This window comes from Myotis daubentonii, chromosome 10, assembly GCF_963259705.1.
Source record: "Myotis daubentonii chromosome 10, mMyoDau2.1, whole genome shotgun sequence".
NCBI lineage: Eukaryota > Metazoa > Chordata > Mammalia > Chiroptera > Vespertilionidae > Myotis > Myotis daubentonii.
This window is the reverse complement of record NC_081849.1, coordinates 20,725,617-20,744,589: the sequence shown is the minus strand read 5'-3', so window position 1 is coordinate 20,744,589 and position 18,973 is coordinate 20,725,617. Positions and strand designations below refer to the sequence as shown.

Here is an 18,973-nt window from a genome sequence, read left to right as displayed (position 1 = left end):
ACGCGTGTCAGAGGTGACACGCGAACTCATTTTTTTGGTTGATTTTTCTTTGTTAAGTTGCATTTAAATATATAAAATAAATATCAAAAATATAAATCTTTGTTTTACTATGGTTGCAAATATCAAAAAATTTCTATATGTGACATGGCACCAGAGTTAAGTTAGAGTTTTTCAAAATGCTGACATGCCGAGCTCAAAAGGTTCGCCATCACTGGTATAAAATCAATTTGTTAGCCACTAAGTGGAGCATTTTATTTTTCTCAATATTTCTGAGAGAAGCTTCTAATTTAACTTTTTTCTTTCCTACTGGGATCCTATAAGGAAATTTAATTACTTTCTAAATCATTAAAAACCCACTAGTCAATTAGTAGGGTTGAGATAGATTGTTTTCCTCTGTGGTAACAGACAGGGTAGATAGAATGGTCTTGAGTGCCCTTATGACACATGAAGCAATGTCTACTTTCTCAAGAAAGGGTGTTGGACGAAACGGCCCCAGTGAGTTTGGGATGGCTCCAGTGAGGTTAGGACAGATAATGGGGACCAGTATAGACTGATAGATGCAGAGGCAGAGCAGCATTGAACAGACTGTCAAACTACAGTGGGAAGCCTGGAGAGGGTTTGGGGGGTGGGGGGTTAAGAGATCAACCGAAGAACTTATATGCATGCATATAAGAATAACCAATGGACACAAGACACTAGGGGGTAGGGGCCGGGGGAATGTCAAGTGGGGGGGGGGCTGAAAGGAGACATATGTAATACACTTTGTAATACTTCAAGAAATAAAAATTATTTAAAAAGAAAAAAGAAAGGGTGTTTGAAATTACACAGTTATGAATTCTCTACCCCACCTTGGGGAGATTTGGCACCCTCTGCAAGTACTGAGCTTGGGGACTGAGCCCTTAACCTGAGGGACCTGATGCTATTTCCAGGTAGATAATGTCAGAATTGAGCTGACTCAGAGGATACCAGGCTGGTGTCCCAGAATTGCTTGGTGGTGTGGGAGACTCCCGACTTCCGCCTCACACCTGTTGGAACTGGGTCCAGACCCTTTAATAAACAAATTCAAGGTAAGAGGTCACATGGTGGGGAATCACCTAAAAATAGCATTTTAATTTTAATAGAGATATTTTGTGATTTAATCCAAAAGAGCAAAGTGGAACTTTAAGTTCCTTAAGCAGATACTAAGCACAAATGTGGACTGCCTCATTTGTACCACTTTCACTGCTTTATGCCACCTTATAAGACTACTCTTGTTCAATGGAAAACATTACCACCCAGCTGTCTCATTCAGCATGGTGTTCTTCACAGTGTGGAAATGCAAGATTGGGAAAAATGTATTTCAAACTTAAATGGATGCAAAATATTAATAGAATTATCAGCATAAATGCAGGAGGAGTGTCAGAGATTAAAGTAGCTAGTTTTGCCATCTCTTTTCATACTTGACAGTGTGGTTGAAATTTCTGAAAATATCGTATAAAGACTTGGATCCTCATTTATATGTGTGTTTCTACCTTAAGCCAGTGTTTGAGGGGTTCTGGCATTTATACCTGTGATTAGAGCTAAAACATCTTTCCATGGGGCTGTTTTCGGAGCTTTAAAACTGTTTGGGTCAATCAATCTTTCTCTGAGTGTCAGATTGGTCAACATTGAGTAGGTAAATGGAAACTAATGACACTCATCAAGTTGATTATGTGAATGATTTATTGGACCCAATCATTTAACACTTTCCTCAAGTCAATATCAGGGAAAGAAACTGGGCTCTTAGGATGGTAAACTGTATTTGTACTGTCAACATTCAGTGATTTATTACAAACCTCTAGCTAGGATTAGGATATTATAAATGGTGGAGAATGGAAGCTCATTAATTTTTTATGCCCACAGGTGGAAGACATGCAGTGGGCTAGCAGGGAACACACGCACCCGGCGTCTGTCTGCAGCCTGCCCTGTAAGCCTGGGGAGAGGAAGAAGACGGTGAAAGGGGTCCCTTGCTGCTGGCACTGTGAGCGCTGTGAAGGCTACAACTACCAGGTGGATGAGCTCTCCTGCGAACTTTGCCCTTTGGACCAGAGACCAAACACCAACCACACAGCCTGCCAGCGTATCCCCATCATCAAACTCGAGTGGCATTCTCCCTGGGCTGTGGTGCCTGTGTTTGTTGCCATATTGGGAATCATCGCCACCACTTTTGTGATCGTGACCTTTGTCCGCTATAACGACACCCCGATTGTGAGGGCTTCAGGACGCGAACTGAGTTATGTGCTCCTGACAGGGATCTTCCTGTGTTACTCCATCACCTTCCTGATGATCGCAGCACCGGATACAATCATATGCTCCTTGCGACGGATCTTCCTAGGACTGGGCATGTGTTTCAGCTATGCAGCCCTTCTGACCAAAACAAACCGAATCCACCGGATATTTGAGCAGGGGAAGAAATCCGTCACAGCGCCCAAGTTCATTAGTCCAGCATCCCAGCTGGTGATCACCTTCAGCCTCATCTCCATCCAGCTCCTGGGGGTGTGTGTCTGGTTTGTGGCGGACCCCCCACACATCATCATTGACTATGGCGAACAGCGGACTCTAGACCCAGAGAATGCCAGAGGCGTGCTCAAGTGCGACATTTCTGACCTCTCGCTCATTTGTTCGCTGGGGTACAGCATCCTCTTGATGGTCACTTGTACTGTTTATGCCATTAAAACGAGAGGTGTTCCAGAGACTTTCAACGAAGCCAAACCTATCGGATTTACCATGTATACCACCTGCATCATTTGGTTAGCCTTCATCCCCATCTTTTTTGGTACAGCTCAGTCGGCAGAAAAGGTAAGTGCAAGGAATGTATTTGTCAAGTTTTCCTCGGATTTAACTTTTTCTTCAAGATCCTCTCCTGCCTTTCTTTTGGTTCATTTATATTCTCCCCAAATGATTCAGTCTGTGGTGTTCTTATTTAGAAATACACACACACACACACACACACACACACACACACACAATTCCCTCAAGGTCGCTTTACATTGAATATGTGATTGAGTATGTGTTGACTAAGGCTGATTTCCCATATTTAATGTGGGAATCTCCTGCTTGGCAAGGCTGGAGATTGACATAGTTCATGTCACTTTCTGTTTCTCTCTTTCCAGCTCTGTTATCTACTAACATAACTGTTCTTTTCCCAATGTTAATTAAGAGAGGAAGAGAGAAAAGGCAGACATGATTCACAGGGGTGAGTGTCCCAGAGATAACTACTGCCTAACAAATGCCTCTTTTTCTGGTTCTAATGTGACTCTGGGTTAAAGCTATTCTTTAATAAAGATGATAGTTATAGTCACAGAAGGAGGTTTTATCGTAAAACCACAGCAAAAAGAAATTGAAAGCATCTTACTGTTTTTCTTCAGCCTCAATTTTTATTGCTTTTCCACATGTGGAGGGTGATGGTGGGATTAAAGGCAACAATGGGAAGTTATACAAAGCGGTTTATAACTTTTCAGAAGGTGAATCTCTCCAAAGAATTTCCTTTTGCCACTACTGACCTCTTCCACATAAACCACTGCACGGAAAGAACATCTCCATGTGAAGGGAGTATGCACGGAAATGGGTGTATGTGGTTCTATGTACAGAAAAGCAGAGAACTAACGTTACCATGAAATCCAAGGTTTGGGTAGTATGCTAGAGACAAGCCAGCTTGCGAAGCAAGAGCAAAGCTATCTTTCTGTAGAGAGGTGACTGAATGTGGCTAGACAAAGTTCCCTTTTATTTATTAGCTTTTGAAATCAAAATATGTCAATGAAGCACATTGTAAGACAAAGGATAAAATAATGTTCATTGGAAATAACCCGTCAGTTCATTGTGCACATGAGGAAGTTCTTCTTTCAGAGTGAGGACTTAAATGTTGTTCCACCTTCCACCATCAAAAATCATGAGGCAATCAGACATCCCAGGGACAATCCCCTAGTCTCTACCATTCCAAGTGAGGTCGTGCATGACTCTTACAATTCCAAATATTTCAGAAGAAAAAGTTCTCTGTAGGGATTTGGAGAGCTCATTGGTATGAGCCCTCACCCTTTCCTAGATCAATGTGGCCTGCAATAATGTTTGGAAAGAAATGTACTTCAGCACACTGGTTGCTGAATAGAGCAAACTTCTGTGGGTTCCAGAACTGTCACCTTTCTTGACTTGCATGGCCAATGGAGGCCCATGAATATTTCATGTGGGACCAAGCATATAGCAGGAAAGAAAGACAGTTTGAGGCTCTAACCCTAATAACTGAAAATAATTATATTTTGGCATATGCAGATGGGACTACATTAGGATCAAACTTGTAAATTTAACTGAGGAAAGAATGTATGAGTTGGGAAATAAGTTTTGCAAAGTCTATTGGGTTTGTTTTGATATGGTTAATAGTTGTACCAGTCAGGGTAAAACAATGCTTTTGCAGATTCTGTAAATGTGTATTATGTGAATTAATAATAATAACAATTTAAGTGGTATTTATATTTGAACCTATGAATGCCTTTTTAAAATTTACTGTTTTATCTAAAGAGGGCCCTAAGTAGTTTACTTTGGTTTAACAAATATTTAACCAAACAAAATCTTCTGAGTTCTGACATCTAACTTTCCTTTCCCTTTTTTTTATCTCTTTCTTTACTTTTTATAAATTACAGCTCACTCTAATTTTTCAGATTGTGACTCCCAAGGTTGTGGGAGGTGCAAATACAATACCAATAAAACGTTATTTTTTAATTTAGATCATTCCTTCAGTGCCTAGATTTTTAGATTAAATAAAATCGTGGTTCTATATCAAGTTATTGGATATCATCATTGTAGTTAAAACATGCATTTTGCTAATTAGTTTTCTTAAGATAATTGGAAAAAATAACCATAGTCTCTCAGAACAAAAACTCGGCAGAGTTGCAGCTGCCCTTGAGGAGCAGTAATAGAAATAGCAAGAGTTTCAGGTGAAACGGGCATATGAACATGCCAGGGATGGAGGCTGCCTTGTGCTGCTGAGGATGCAGGAGCTGCACATCCATCTGTAAACCTGAGTGCAATGCGTATATTTATAAGTACAGATAAATCTGTGCCTGTAGAGATATGACTGAATGTGGCTAGACAAAATTCCCTTTTATTTATTAGCTTTCAGAATCAAAATAAGTCAACGAAGCATATTCTAAGACAAAGGATAAAATAATTGGAAATTATTTTGTATTATTCCAATGAACATGGCAAAGACTAAAGAAATCAATAAGAAACACCAACTTTAGGAATTTTCAGAACACCATATTCCTCAAATTATTTAGTTGGTTTTAGAGTTGATGAATTTATAACAACTCTACATCAAGAGCTATTATATAATAAGTAGCTAAGAATTTGCTATTGAAGTATCTATACTAATAAAAGGGTAGTATGCTAATTAGACTGGGTCAACCGGACATCTTCTGGTCATCTGGTCCTCCTTCCAGACAAAGCTGCAGTGGCGGGGGTTGAGGCAGAGGCAGTTAGGGGCCATCAGGCCTGCAGGGGGGGGCAGTTAGGGGCAATAAGGTAGCAGGGGAGGGTGGTTAGGGGTGATCATGCCAGCAGCCAGAGGGGTTAGGGGCGATCAGGCAGGTAGGTAGAGGCAGTTAGGGGTGATCAGGAAGGCAGGCAAAGACGGTTAGGGGCAATCAGGCAGGCAGGCAGGTAAGTGGTTAGGAGTCAGCGGTCCCAGATGGCGAGAGGGATGTCTTTTTGTTGGTTTAGGCCTGATCCTGCAGGGTGCAGACTGGGCTGAGGGACCCCTCCTCCAGTGCACAGATTTCATGCACCGGGCCTCTAGTATTATATAATACACTTATGTGTCATCCTAACACTTCACATTGAAATTGGCTAGCTGCTATTCTCTGTTAAAGTCTCTATTATTCAAAATAATGCACAAAATATTTGAGAATGATTATTTTTCACATTGCTAAAATTATTGACATATATTAAAAGTGAATAAAATTTTTATGTCTCTAAAAGAAGGCTTTAAATAAGATTTATTGACTTTGGAGGACCAAAGAGCTGGTCAGTCTTCCATTCGCATTTATAATGCTTAGCCCCACTGTTATCAACTTGAATTGTTTGCAACAGATAGGTAGCCCACGCATCCATTAATTCAGCAGATCCTTATTGAGCATTGTGTCTAGCATTGTTCTAATTATTGAGCTCATGTCAGTCTGCTTTCCTGTAAGGCTCGGTCTGGCTCCCAGCCAATGCTGCATGATGTCTGCCAGCACCAGGAAGGTGCCAGACTCAAGGGCAAGAGAAGATGGTGAGGGGTCAGATCTGAGATGAAAAAGCAAAGATGAGAGCTATGCATCCTATACATCAGTGACATCAAATGTATAGCACAGGAGACAATGGAAAAGCAAAGTTTCTTCTAGTATGTATTTAATTATACTTCTTAGAGTAATGCCTACAGAAGAAAACTTATCTAGCCCCATAGGGCTCTCTGAAATTACAAGAGAAGTAGGAATAAAGAGCAAATTAGTTGAATTATTTTGACAGATATTTCAGAAAAATCTCTGAGTAAAATCAAGTTAAAAGGGATCTTAGTAGCATTCACAAAGGCAGACAGCTCTCTCTGTCTTCATTCAATGATGAAACTCCTTTTAATTTTAGCACATTCCCCTTTTCCCAGAATTTGAAATCAAGATGAATCATGTTTATTCCAATAGAGCTTATGCCATAATTTATTAACTTTGTGCCTACTACTGCATTCTACTAGGTCATAATATAAATGCACTTTTTCTTATAGGAAAATGGTGTGAAGGAAGGGTGTACATTCTGAGGCATGAACATGGACTCACACAAACCCTCATAATTTTACTGAAAAGACAAAATATGCAAGTATAATTAATGTAACAGTCAGGAAAAGAATCTCAGGGATGGTTAGGGGCTATTAGGATGGAAAATATCTCTAAAATACATATTTTACCATCTCTAATTGGTCTCATAAAACCAAGCTTTTCAGACACGGGTTATGACATTGCCAAGCTCCAATGAGCACATTGCTTTAAACACAGTGTCAGATAGAAACAAAATAAAACACCCTCAAAATGAAAAAGGAAAGAAAACTCAATGTCAGAACCCCTGTATGTCCCCAACCAGCCTTTCTCCCTTCACCCTCTGATGGATTATGCAGCAGCTAGCTAGCAGCCCAAGTCAGAAACCTGGGTGTCATCTGCAACTCCTCCCTCTATTCACTCCCACCCCTTTATTTCCTCCTCTCATCTTTACATGTAATCTTTTGCAAAAATTTGTAGAGGGTAAGCAGTATCTGTCTGATATATACACTGAGTGGCCAGATTATTATGACCACCTGACGTTTGTAGGCAAATTAGCTATAATTTTGCGCTGAAGTTGCCAGAGGGCCAGACCATTATAAATAGGGAAGCAAGTTGTTTACCACGACAGTAGAAGTGATTTTTTTCTGAAGATATGGTTAAACAACATGATCTAACAGCCTTGGAACATGGGCCCTTTAATTCGTGTGGAACAATGTCTGAATAGCACAACATACCTAACTATCGTTGCTGATCAAGTTCATCCTATCAGGTTGATGGCGTATCCCAATGGAGATGGCTTCTTCCAACAAGACAATGCACCATGCCAAGGTGCTCGTATTGTGCAGGAGTGGTTTCAAGAACATGAGGGAGACTTTACCTTGCTTAGGTGTCCCCCACAATCACCAGATCTCAATCCAATTGAGCATTTGTGGGACGAAGTTAAAAGAGCCATCCGGCAGCTGGTTCCACAACCATCAAATCTCACAGAACTGGACAGTGCTATTCATCAGGCATGGTGTCAGATTCCTCGCATCACCTTTCAACATCTTGTGGAGTCAATGCCAAGATGAATCATCACAGTATTGAAGGCAAAAGGTGGCCCAACGAAGTACTGATGGGGTGGTCATAATAATCTAGCCACTCAGTGTATATCTGAATGAACATGTATTTTTATAGAGAGCCTTTTATGTCACCACATTCTGAATATACAGATGCCTATCCAATGAGTGAGTGGAGTGCCTTGCACAATAAGCATATAGTAGTATAAGTGCTTATTTATGATTTAAGTTAGACTGTGGCATTATGGGAATGTTATATATACATCTTATTGTGATCCGCATTACGGTATTTTTTTCTGAAAGATACGTTTTCTCATTTAAATGATGGGCCATATACACTTATTTTTAAAATTTCGTCAATCATTTCTTCTGAATAGGACTGCTAAATATTTAGGGAGAAATGCAAAAAGGAGTTATTATACTTGTCCTTAATTCTATCTAAGATACACAAAGCAAAGGAGAATTAATGTGATTATCCAGATATGTTTGCCATGTCATCCCTCCCTTGTTCTTTTACTGCATATGACTACTGGAGACCAGAAGAGTGTGGGAAAACAGATGGATGAGTGGAATTAGGAGGAGCATGATCCCTGGAGTGGGAGGGCTTGGGGTCAAATCCTGGCTCTGCTAAACCAGCTGAGAGAATGTAGACAGTGTAGAGCAATCACCCCACCTGCACTCAGCGCTATTCTCAAAATAGAGCAGATTTGAGTTCATATAGTGTAGTAAAGGGCAGGAAGATTAAATTAACAGACCAACAAACAAAACCCACCACCTCTTGTCTCATTATGCTGTATTTGCATAGTAGATCTCAAAGTAGTTTTACATGATATGAGCTATGAGACCGTTTAACACATAATGAGCAATTAATAAATGTTGGATATTATTCCTATTAGAGTACATTTCATGAGGGCAGAGACCTTATTTGGTTAGCTCACCATTTTATCTTGGGCATCTTGCGGAAATTTGGGCCAGAATAGGTTCTCAAAGACACATGTGTTTAACGGTAGAATACATTCACATTCATTCACATAATTGCCTCAGTTTCTCCAGTCATTTAGACCATTTTTGTGCAGCACCCCAACTGGAAGTGTTTTTTTGCAAACAGAGGGGCTCTCCTGAGGGTGTAGAGCAGTCAGAGAGGAAGACAGAATCTGTAAGAGGAGGAGGAGGAGGAGAAAGGAGAGATCTTCCCAGGGCAATGTGTAACTGCCTTTCTCTCTTTAGCGGAAAATATTGGAAGAAGCAACATGTCATCAGAAAGCAGCTGCTGAAATATTTAAGTTAAAATCGAGTAAGTCTAGTAAGAGTAGCAAGCATTGAAAATAATAACTAAAACTCCTACTTTAAGAAATAGTCCCGATAAGAAAAGAACAGCCTGAGAAACCTGGGGTAAGAGTGTCAACACGACCTAGACAACAATGGAAGTGATTTTCAGAACAGATCAGACTAGAGGTAGTTTCCAGCCACACCTGCCTCCTTACATTTAATTCCTTAGGATGTCGGGAGGTAGAAATGATGATCAATATCCACCTTGCGTGTTTGCAATTGTTGTGAACTGTATGGTGTTCCCTTTCCGTGGCAGCTTGCAGTCACGTGAAGCTGATCTTTTTGAAGGTCCATGATGCCCCACTATAGTAACAGAACAATCTTAGATATCGCGGTAGATTTTTGTTTGGCAAGATCCATTATACTGGACTGTTCCAATCGACTCTGGAAGGGAAAAACCAAATTTATAATAAGAAAAAGAAAAAAAAACAACAACTGGAAAAGAAAAACATCTCATGTGTGCACTCAGTTAAAATGATATGCTTGTGAAGATGTGGGAGGAAAGGGAAATAAGGAGATTCCAGGACATAGTGCAGGCCTGTTAAGCAGCTCTCCCGGGAATGTTGCCTTAGCTACACTTGTTACTTTGTTCCCGGTTGTGCTATAGGTATTACTGCTATAGAAAAATACCAACTTACACATGTAGGGCAGTTCTTTTGGGGGATGCCTATCTTATTTGAGAGCACAAAGAAATATTTGCTCAATGAACTTTGCTTAGACTCCCATGATTTGGGGGCTCTGAGGAGCCTGCGGAGCCTAGGACTACTTGAATCAAACATCTGGTTGTTGGTGAAAATGTGGTACTTTCACATTCATCTTTTTTAAGCTGAAATTGAGTTTGCAAGGTTTTAATTTTTTTGCCCAAATTAGAATAATTTAATCAACTAGACAATTAGTCAACCTGGGAACTTAGTCCTGGAAGTAATATATCTCATTGAAATGGCTTAACTTTCTTAATATGATTGAAAATGTTAAAGTACTAGATTTGATTAAGATTAAACCATGAATATTTTCAGAATCAGTAAGGACCATTACTTTATTTCAAAATGTGTAGGAGAATGTCATACAAATAGACTTACATTTTTTCTATATAGGCAGAGCTCTAATGACACCGCAGACTGTAGGTTGTACAGAATGCACTGACTAATTTCATTATATAACTTCAAATTGAATTTGCCATGATTCAATATATGCTTATATCTCACGCAGCGCACAGGGTGCCAACAAGAGCAGATTGCAAGGAAATCGTTTCTTTTGGCTATCACCAAAACACATTTTTATGTTGGAAAAAATTTAAAAAGTATCTACATGCAGTTTTACATGGGTTAGTGCTACTCACCCCAAATGTAGAAAATAGCTAATGAAAATTTAGTATAAATTCTAGGCTATTTAAAATAAATGTAAGGCATGTTTATTTGCCTCATTAAAAGAACTACATAAAAAACTCAATGTGGCTTTTGGTTCAAGATATGGGCTGGCATAAATATATATATCCCTTCCTTTTACGGTAACAATGAAATTGAAAAAAAAAGAAAGAAAAAGAGGAAAGAAAAGAAAAAAAGACAGGAAGGAAATGCGATGGAGAAATGTAGAGAAAGAAAAAGAGAGAGAGAGAGAGAGAGAGCTATAATGGTTTTAGAGCCAATATTAGGTAAAACAATTTGAGAAAACCCTGAAAAATAAGTTGAATCAGTCTGAGATTTGGAAAAATTCAAAGCAAGAAAGCACAGCCCAAGAGAGATCATTGGTTCTTACCATGGAAGTCCCAAGTCATTTCTAACCCTAAAGTCAACATGCAGACCTGAAGCAGGCATTGGAGTGACCATCAAGAAAATTACTTAAAGAGCTACATTTCAAAATAACTGGGCCAGTTGAGCACCTGACTTTCCCTTTCTGCTCTAACCTTACATGTAAAGAGAGTACAGGTTAAAATTACAGAATTCTACCCTAAAGAATGGGAATCATCTGATGGTCAAATTACCTCATACTTCACAGAGAGAGAAACAGAGCAGAATTTGAAGTAATTTTATTTCAGACAGACACGGACAAGTGGGAAATAGAAAAGATAGACTCTATCCAGGAGAGAAATATGATCAATTTCTCAACTCTGAGAATAAGTTCCCCCGGGGGTGGGCCCCAGTCACTTGGCTGCCTGCATCCCTGCATCTTTAAGAGCAGCCCGTCAGTTAAGACAACCACTGAGTTAATACAGGTCCTGCTGTCCAGAAAAATGGAGCCCGCAGTAATCCTTGTCAACAAACCGGCCCTTCAGTCATAATTATACGTGAACAGCCAAAGATGTCATGAGAACAAAAGAAAACCAATAGCATCATTTTTTTTTTTAAAAACACACAAAAATAGCAAAACAAAACAGAGGCAATTCAGAAAATATAAGATGATTTTTCAAAAAAATAGATGTTTTATTGCCATTCCAAGAGAATCAAGAAAATACTGAACATCCATGCATGAACTGATTATTATGGAAAAGATCAGTCAAAAAATAAGAAAAATAATACTGAAAATTAAACATATGAATGTTAAAATAAAAACCTGGACCGATGGACTGAGACATAGGGTGGCTAGGGTTAAAGAGCAGAGTAGAGATCTGAAGAGTAAAATAAAAGGTAGAACCACAAAGAAAAAGATTAAAATGATACAAAGAAAATAGGAGATATGGTAGAACATGTTGAGCACACATGCAGGGCCTGATAAACATCTGAGAAGAAGACACGGGAATAGATGGGGAAGAAATGCTTTGAAATAATAACATAGATTGCATTCATATTTGGGTCATTAGAAGAAAAGTTTCAAAACTGAAGAAAGACATTTCTGACAGGCTAAAAAGACACGCATCTCAGTAACATTTCACTAACTGAGATAAACTTCCAAGCCTTTTAGAGGGAAAGAGGAATGAAAAGCTGACTTCATCTGCTACCCTGGATTCTAGAAGGCAAGGAGCAAAGACTTTCTGAGGGAAAAGTATTTGAGACTTATAATTTTGTAGTCAGCCAAACTATCAGTCATTGTGAGACTAAAAATGTATATGACTCAGGAAATCTGGTGCCTACATAGCTTATGTATGAATTATTCTAGATGTAGTCCAATAAAATAAAAAAGTGCATCTGATTAAATGAATAACTGATTATATATGATTTAGAAAAAAAGTTTAAAAAAACTGTAAAAAGAATCTATTAAACCCTAGTGTCTAATTGCCCTTTAAAATGCAAAGTTTTATAATTATATTCATCTCTTCTCTGTGAGCCCAGTCATGCTACTTGAATGAATCTAAGGAAATAGCATTTAGTATCCAAATACAGGGATTGCTTGTGTCTTGATTTCACATTGTTAGAAGGGATTTAGAAACAAAACACAGAGATGTTAATTTACCTACTGAAATGAATGTAAATATTATAATTTGATATAACTTTAAGAAACTAGGAGGCACCTAAGTAGGATCAATGGAAAGAGAGTTGTGCAAACACAAGAAAGCATTCACCTTTCACTGTCCACAGATACAATCTAAAATTGCGAACTCAAGAGATATGTGTGTTATTTAAAGAACAACAAAACAAAACAAAACATAAAACCTGTTCAAGCATGTTAATTCTATAGAACAGCATCATGATATGGAGAAAGGGTGACAGAGGGTTTTAATTAATAAATGCTTAAACTTTATTTTCCTTAATTAATAAATCTATAGAATAAAAATAGAAATCATTGCATACAGAAAGGTTTAAGGTTCCAAGAAAATCTTTTTTCAGACAATATGACTGTACATTTTTATATTGGGGACTTTTGGTGTGTATATATATGTATACGGAGAACACCTTTTATATACAGAAATAGGTGAGTGATTTTATATTGTGAAAATGACTCAAAATCTTTGATTATCACAGTTTATGAATTTATTCCTTTTTATGGTTAATGTCATCTATACTAATAAAAAGTATAGATTCCAAGAGACTTTCTGGACATCCTTCTGAACAAAGCCATGGTGACGGGGCCGAGGCAGAGGTGGTTAGGGGTGATCAGGCCAGGAGGAGAGGGCAGTTGGGGGTGATCAGGATGGTGGGGAGATGGAAGTTGGGGGTGAGCAGGCTGGCAGTGGTAGGCAGCTGGCGGCGATCGGGCCAGAAGGGGTGGAGGAGTTGGGGGCAAGCAGGCCAGCAAAGGGAGAAGTTGGGGGCGAGCAGGCCAGCAGGCAGAATGGTTGGAGGCCATCAGGCAGGCAGGCAGGTGAGCAGTTAGGAGCCAGCAGTCCTGGATTGCAAGAGGGATGTCCAACTGCCAGTTTAGGCCCAATCCCACAGGGATCCCACAGGGATCCCACAGGGATTGGGTTTAAACCAGCAGTTGGACAACCCCCAAGGGGTCCCAGATTAGAGAGGGTGCATTTGTGCACCCCCCCCCCCCCGCACAAATTTCATGCACCGGGCCACTAGTTTCTAAATAAATATTTTTAAGGGCCAAAATTTAAGGATCAGCTTACAGCTGATGATAGCATTTCATCAAAACTATCAAATGTTTGCCATATGCAAGTACCTTTGCTTGATGCTTCGGAAAATGCAATTATGAGTAGGAAGCTTGCTGTCCAGTTGTTTAGGGTCAAGTAGGGTGGCGGCAAACCAAGCACACAGATGACTGTTACAGGGCAGAGTAACACTATGGAGCCCTATTGTGAGATCTTGGGATCAGTATTGGCAAAAAGAGGAAGGCAGCATATCCTTTGAGGGATCAAGAAAGTCTCCAGGAAGGAGGTGGGAATTAAATAGACCTTGAGCCCTGGCTGGTGTGGCTCAGTTGATTGGGCACCGTCCCTTGCACCAAAAGGTCACTGGTTAGATTCCTGGTCAGGGCAGGAGGCAAACTAATCGATGTTCCACTCTCATATAGATGTTTCTATTTCTCTCTCCCTCCCCCTTCCCCTCTCTTCAAAAGTCAATAAAAATATAAATAAATAAATAAATAAACCTCAAAGAGTGGAGAGAAACCGCAGAAAGCAGGTTTCTTCGAGGCACTGGGTATAAAACCTGTGTCCAAAGAATTGTTTTGAGTTTAGCATAGTCACAGGGAGAGCTGGGTGACAATATGTTCAATTTCTCCCATTCTTAATGGCACTCCTTTCACCCTGGAAAAGTATTTCCCCATGTGGGCAATAAATTATAGGGTTATCTACAAAATAAGTCTCATCTGATAATTGGCAGACATTTTGTGGTATTATGCCAAGTTTGTACTTCATTTGCTAGGGACATGAGCGCATTTGAATCTCTCTGAGCATGGCTCTATTCTCATTACACTGACGTTTTGTGAGATTTCTTTGTCAATGGTGAGTCATGAATTGTAGTGTGCGAGGATAAGAAAAGACAGTAACAAGATTATTGAAGAAATCCAGGCAGAAATATTGGGGGCTTGGCACGTGGCTGTGAAAGTGGAAAGAAGAAACTCAATTCCAGTTGAACCGGGAACAAGAGAAGGAGTGGGAGGTGAGGTGCTTGCACTGTCTGCTCTGTGGCTGTGCGTGTGCTTCTGAACCTCCTCTGTGGCTGCCACAAGGATTCCATCAAATCAGACTTCACAAAAAAGACTGTAGCTTTCCCTCTGGTGTGGGTGAAAGGAGAAAAGAGCAAAAAAATAGTTACTAATTACTGCAGCTAGCCGAGTATGGAGAAGGATTTGGGGGCCTAAAACAGTGAAGTTGGATGAAAATCAGATTGTGTAAATAAAAGCAAAGTTAAGGATCCAGGGACAAGAACACCTGGTGGATTGTAATTTTCAGAAAACGAATCTGCCAAATAATATTCAAATAAGTTTTGATCCCTGAAGTAAAAAGGCAAACTCTCTAGACATTAAGTCAAATTATTTTCAAGTGATTAAGAAAGCAATTTAAATATATAATTGTCATTGTCATTATGTAAATTTGGATGTTAAGTTGATTTTATATTCTATTAATTTGGACAAATTTTCAAGTAATCTTGATTTGCTCTGCTTGTCATGGTCATGAAAAGATGCATTTAATATCTTTTTCTTTACTATGTATCTCATTTTTGTATAACTTTGGACTCCTTGCATATACGAGTAATATATTAACCAATCAGTTTTCAATTGTGCTATTATTGTTGCTCTTTAAAATTATTTATAAAAAGTCATGTATTGAGTCCATAAGGTAATCTGCAGAGTTCTGCATCTTGGCAGTGCTCTAAATCTTGTTCACAGGAAGAACATTGGACCAATCAAAACTCACAGTGCAGCCCTGACCGGCTTGGCTCAGTGGATAGAGCGTCGGCCTGTGGACTAAAAGGTCCCAGGTTCGATTCCGGTCAAGGGCATGTACCTTGGTTGCGGGCACATCCCCACTAGGGGGCGTGCAGGAGGCAGCTGATCAATGTTTCTCTCTCATTGATGTTTCTATCCCTCTCCCTTCCTTTCTGTAAAAAATCAATAAAATATATTTAAGAAAAAAAAACTCACAGTGCTAATTGTAGGTTTTTGTTTGTTTGTTTAAGAATCACATAATTCTCATTTTGAAAAAAAATCTTTTTATGTCAAAAATGACAATAAGTCAAATGTTTTCATCAGAATTTTATGTTCACTATTTGTTCAGTCACCTGTCTCTCTGGGAAAAATATCAAGGAATGTAATATGTTTTGCTGTCTGTTGGCCCAAATTCTATAGCATACAGCTCTTTATATAACCTTTGTGAGTATATGCAAACACACACATGTACATATAGCTGCTGTTGAATTCATGTTCTAAGTAAAGGTTAAATGTTATGTTTCTCCTGCCAGCTGTTTTCTCTAAAACGCTCATCCACACAAAGCGAGTCGAAGTGAGACTAGTATTGGTAGATGGTGTGCCTGTTATAAAACCATCCGTGTTTGCACCAGCAGGCAGCTTATTACTGTAGCTCTGCACTTTCTTCCACAAAACACTGTTCCCATGCTAAAACATAGAATCAAACCATAACTTATGAAACAGTTGGCTGTTTTACCTGCTTGTTGTTAAGAACTGACAATAACAAACACAAAATAAATAATTATGCCTGCAATGAAACATTTGTAGAATGTGGCACATAAAACAGCGATGAGTAGGGACAGTGAGTACCATAGGATTATAAGACAGCCCTTGACTTACTTATTTCTACCTCACTTCGTATGTATAGTGTATTCCATAGAGAGAACATGCATGCATTTATGATTGTTAATGATAACCGCCATCTTCTATTTTCCCTTCCTGACATGCTGGGAAGCCATATTGCTATGAATCTCTTTTTGTTTCTGTCTCCTTGATCTCTTCCTTCTGCTCAACTTCTCACCATCTCCTGATGTTGGCTTTTCTCCCAGGCATCGCTCCCTTGAAGTCCTCATCACTCACATGGCTTTTGCTGTGAAAGGACGCTCATGCTTTCTTAATCTCTGCTCTTTCACACGTACAAAATATGAGCTTAAACAGTCCAGGACCTAAATATGAAAGGAATCCAAGGCCCAAATTGTAAAATTAAGATATCTGAAACCAAAATGTTTTATGTTTGAAATAGAAACTATTGAATGCCTCTTATGTCCCCCAAATCAGACTAAGCTCTTTGTGTATAAATAATCTTCTTTTATCTTGAAGAGATTAATTTTATAAATGCAGGGAAGTTAACTCAAGAATGTTTCCATTCCCACTGATGCTATAAGGTATACATGGGGCTGAACCTACTCATTTGACTGTAAGTCTCATGCTTTTAGCTGCTCTTTCATATATCTCCATTATGCTTAGTCTTTTTTAAAAGTCTTCTTTTCTACCAATGGCATCTCTATTTTTCAGAAAACCAAACTTGAGAGTTAATACAGACTTCCTTTTTCCTTTCACCCCTATTAATACTCTGTCAACAAATGTTATTATTCATCTGAAACTTTCCCTAGATCACACTTCCAAAGTGAACTCTCTTCTCACTCTCAAGGTCAAATTCCTAGTCTAAGTTGGGACTTCTGTGGTGACCTCCTAGACATGTTCCTTCACAGTGACTTCTAGATTTCTGCCATAAAGATATTCTATACACTTTTCTGCTTTATCACTTTTTAAATATATACTCAATCAACCAATATTTATTTACCACTTTCACTCTATGATGTTGACAGCATCCATTGAGCTAGAGGTGGCCTGCCTTTATAGAGCTTGAATTCTAGTAGAAGAGACTGATTTTAAACTGATAATTCCATAATAATTACTAATAAAATTGTTATAGTGATATGGTATGAAGGGTTCTGAAACTAAAATAATTTTTATTGACCATTAGGTCAAACCTACATTTTTCAACTTTTGTCTTTCCACAGCCCTTCATTTCAATGAACTCAGTTTTTTTTTTTTTGTATGTTTGTTTGTTTTAAACCAAATCAGCCAACCCATGAATTCTTCTCTAACTTACAAGACATTAAGGATTCTGAACAGATATGTACTCTATCTGGCTACCCATTATTTACAGTTCCAGATTTGTGTCCTGTGCTGTTTGTGGGGCATTTACGAGTCTATGCATCTATGGTTGTGTATATGGTAGAAATTATTCAAGAAGACATAATAATCACAATTCTCATGTGTTTTTCCTGAATCTCACTTCTTGCCAGTCCCATGATACCTGTCAAAGTACATTGCAAAGAGTTTTCACTATAAGGTTTTTGTTGAATTAGATGTACAGGAACATGGTAAACGTTTCAAGCCAAGTCTGAGTCACTCTGTGCCAGAAAGTGACTTAAAGACAACAGTAAAGAATATGTTTGGACTAAATGGTTCTTGTCTCATTATCTCTGTGGCATTGAGAAAGCAAGTTATCTCCTCTGATTCCCTGTCTCCTTATCTGTACACAAGCCTCTATGGTTGTCTGTCTTCCAGGTTCTCTTGGAATATTTGAGCCTAGGAAATGTAATGGCCCCCAGGATGTTTGATTTCCTTTCTACTTCGAAGATGCCCTTATTATAGAAAAAATTCACCAGTTACTTTGGAAATGGTCAACCACTCAGAGGCATGACCTAATTTTTAAGTAAATGCACATGAAGATTATTATGCCTGTGTAGTGAAGGATGCAAATGAATGTGCAATGCATTTTAGAAGATAAATGTGCTTGAGGCAGTCATTAGACTTATAAACCTTACTCAAGTGCATTCACATCCACACATTCCAGAGTCTGAATTATTTTTCCAAAAAGCCCTATGGGGCATGTACTCACGCCATATGTTTCCTTCAGTTTTACCGAGATATCTTAGGAAAATGAAAAAGGCACTCAATACTTCACATTAATTTCTAAATTTTTTGCTCTCTGGTTGAAAAAACAAAGGTGAGCTATAAAGTGTAGCTGATAGTAGACATCTCCTAGCTCATCAGATTGTGCTAATTTAGCATCACCTAGCTTTACTTTGGACATTCTACTCATCATTACTTCTTGTTATCATTCGAGTCATGTATCCCTGGTAGAAAGACACGAGCACTGGCTGGAAGACTTCAACATGACTCCAGAGAAGTTGATGTGGAATGTAATCTCTTATTAGAGATTGATTTTGATTTCACCTCACATTAGTGAGTTCCTTATCCCCTTCTACCACATTTCCCTTGTACTTCCAGTTAATGCAGCACCATAAATCGTTCTGCCACGTGCCTTAGGAAGACAGAAGGGACTGATGTCTACCCAGCAGCCCTTTCATGACAAATTAGAGAGAGCTGAGAGCAAGCGCCAGTTAAATTCCCTTGTATACCTTTGCATTTTCCTCTCATTTGACTTTTCCTTATTTCCCTCATCCTGTGAACCCTGGGAGAAAG

The 18,973-nt window shown here is 39.0% G+C and overlaps 1 protein-coding gene across 1 annotated transcript in view; it reads left to right on the top strand.

The window, feature by feature from the left end:
- Window positions 1–18,973, top strand: part of GRM8 (glutamate metabotropic receptor 8) — a 751,450-nt gene that overhangs the window by 669,789 nt on the left and 62,688 nt on the right. The window contains exon 9 of the mRNA XM_059711703.1: window positions 1,882–2,817. Coding sequence (XP_059567686.1) covers window positions 1,882–2,817 — 936 coding nt within the window. The remainder of the gene's footprint in view (window positions 1–1,881; window positions 2,818–18,973) is intronic.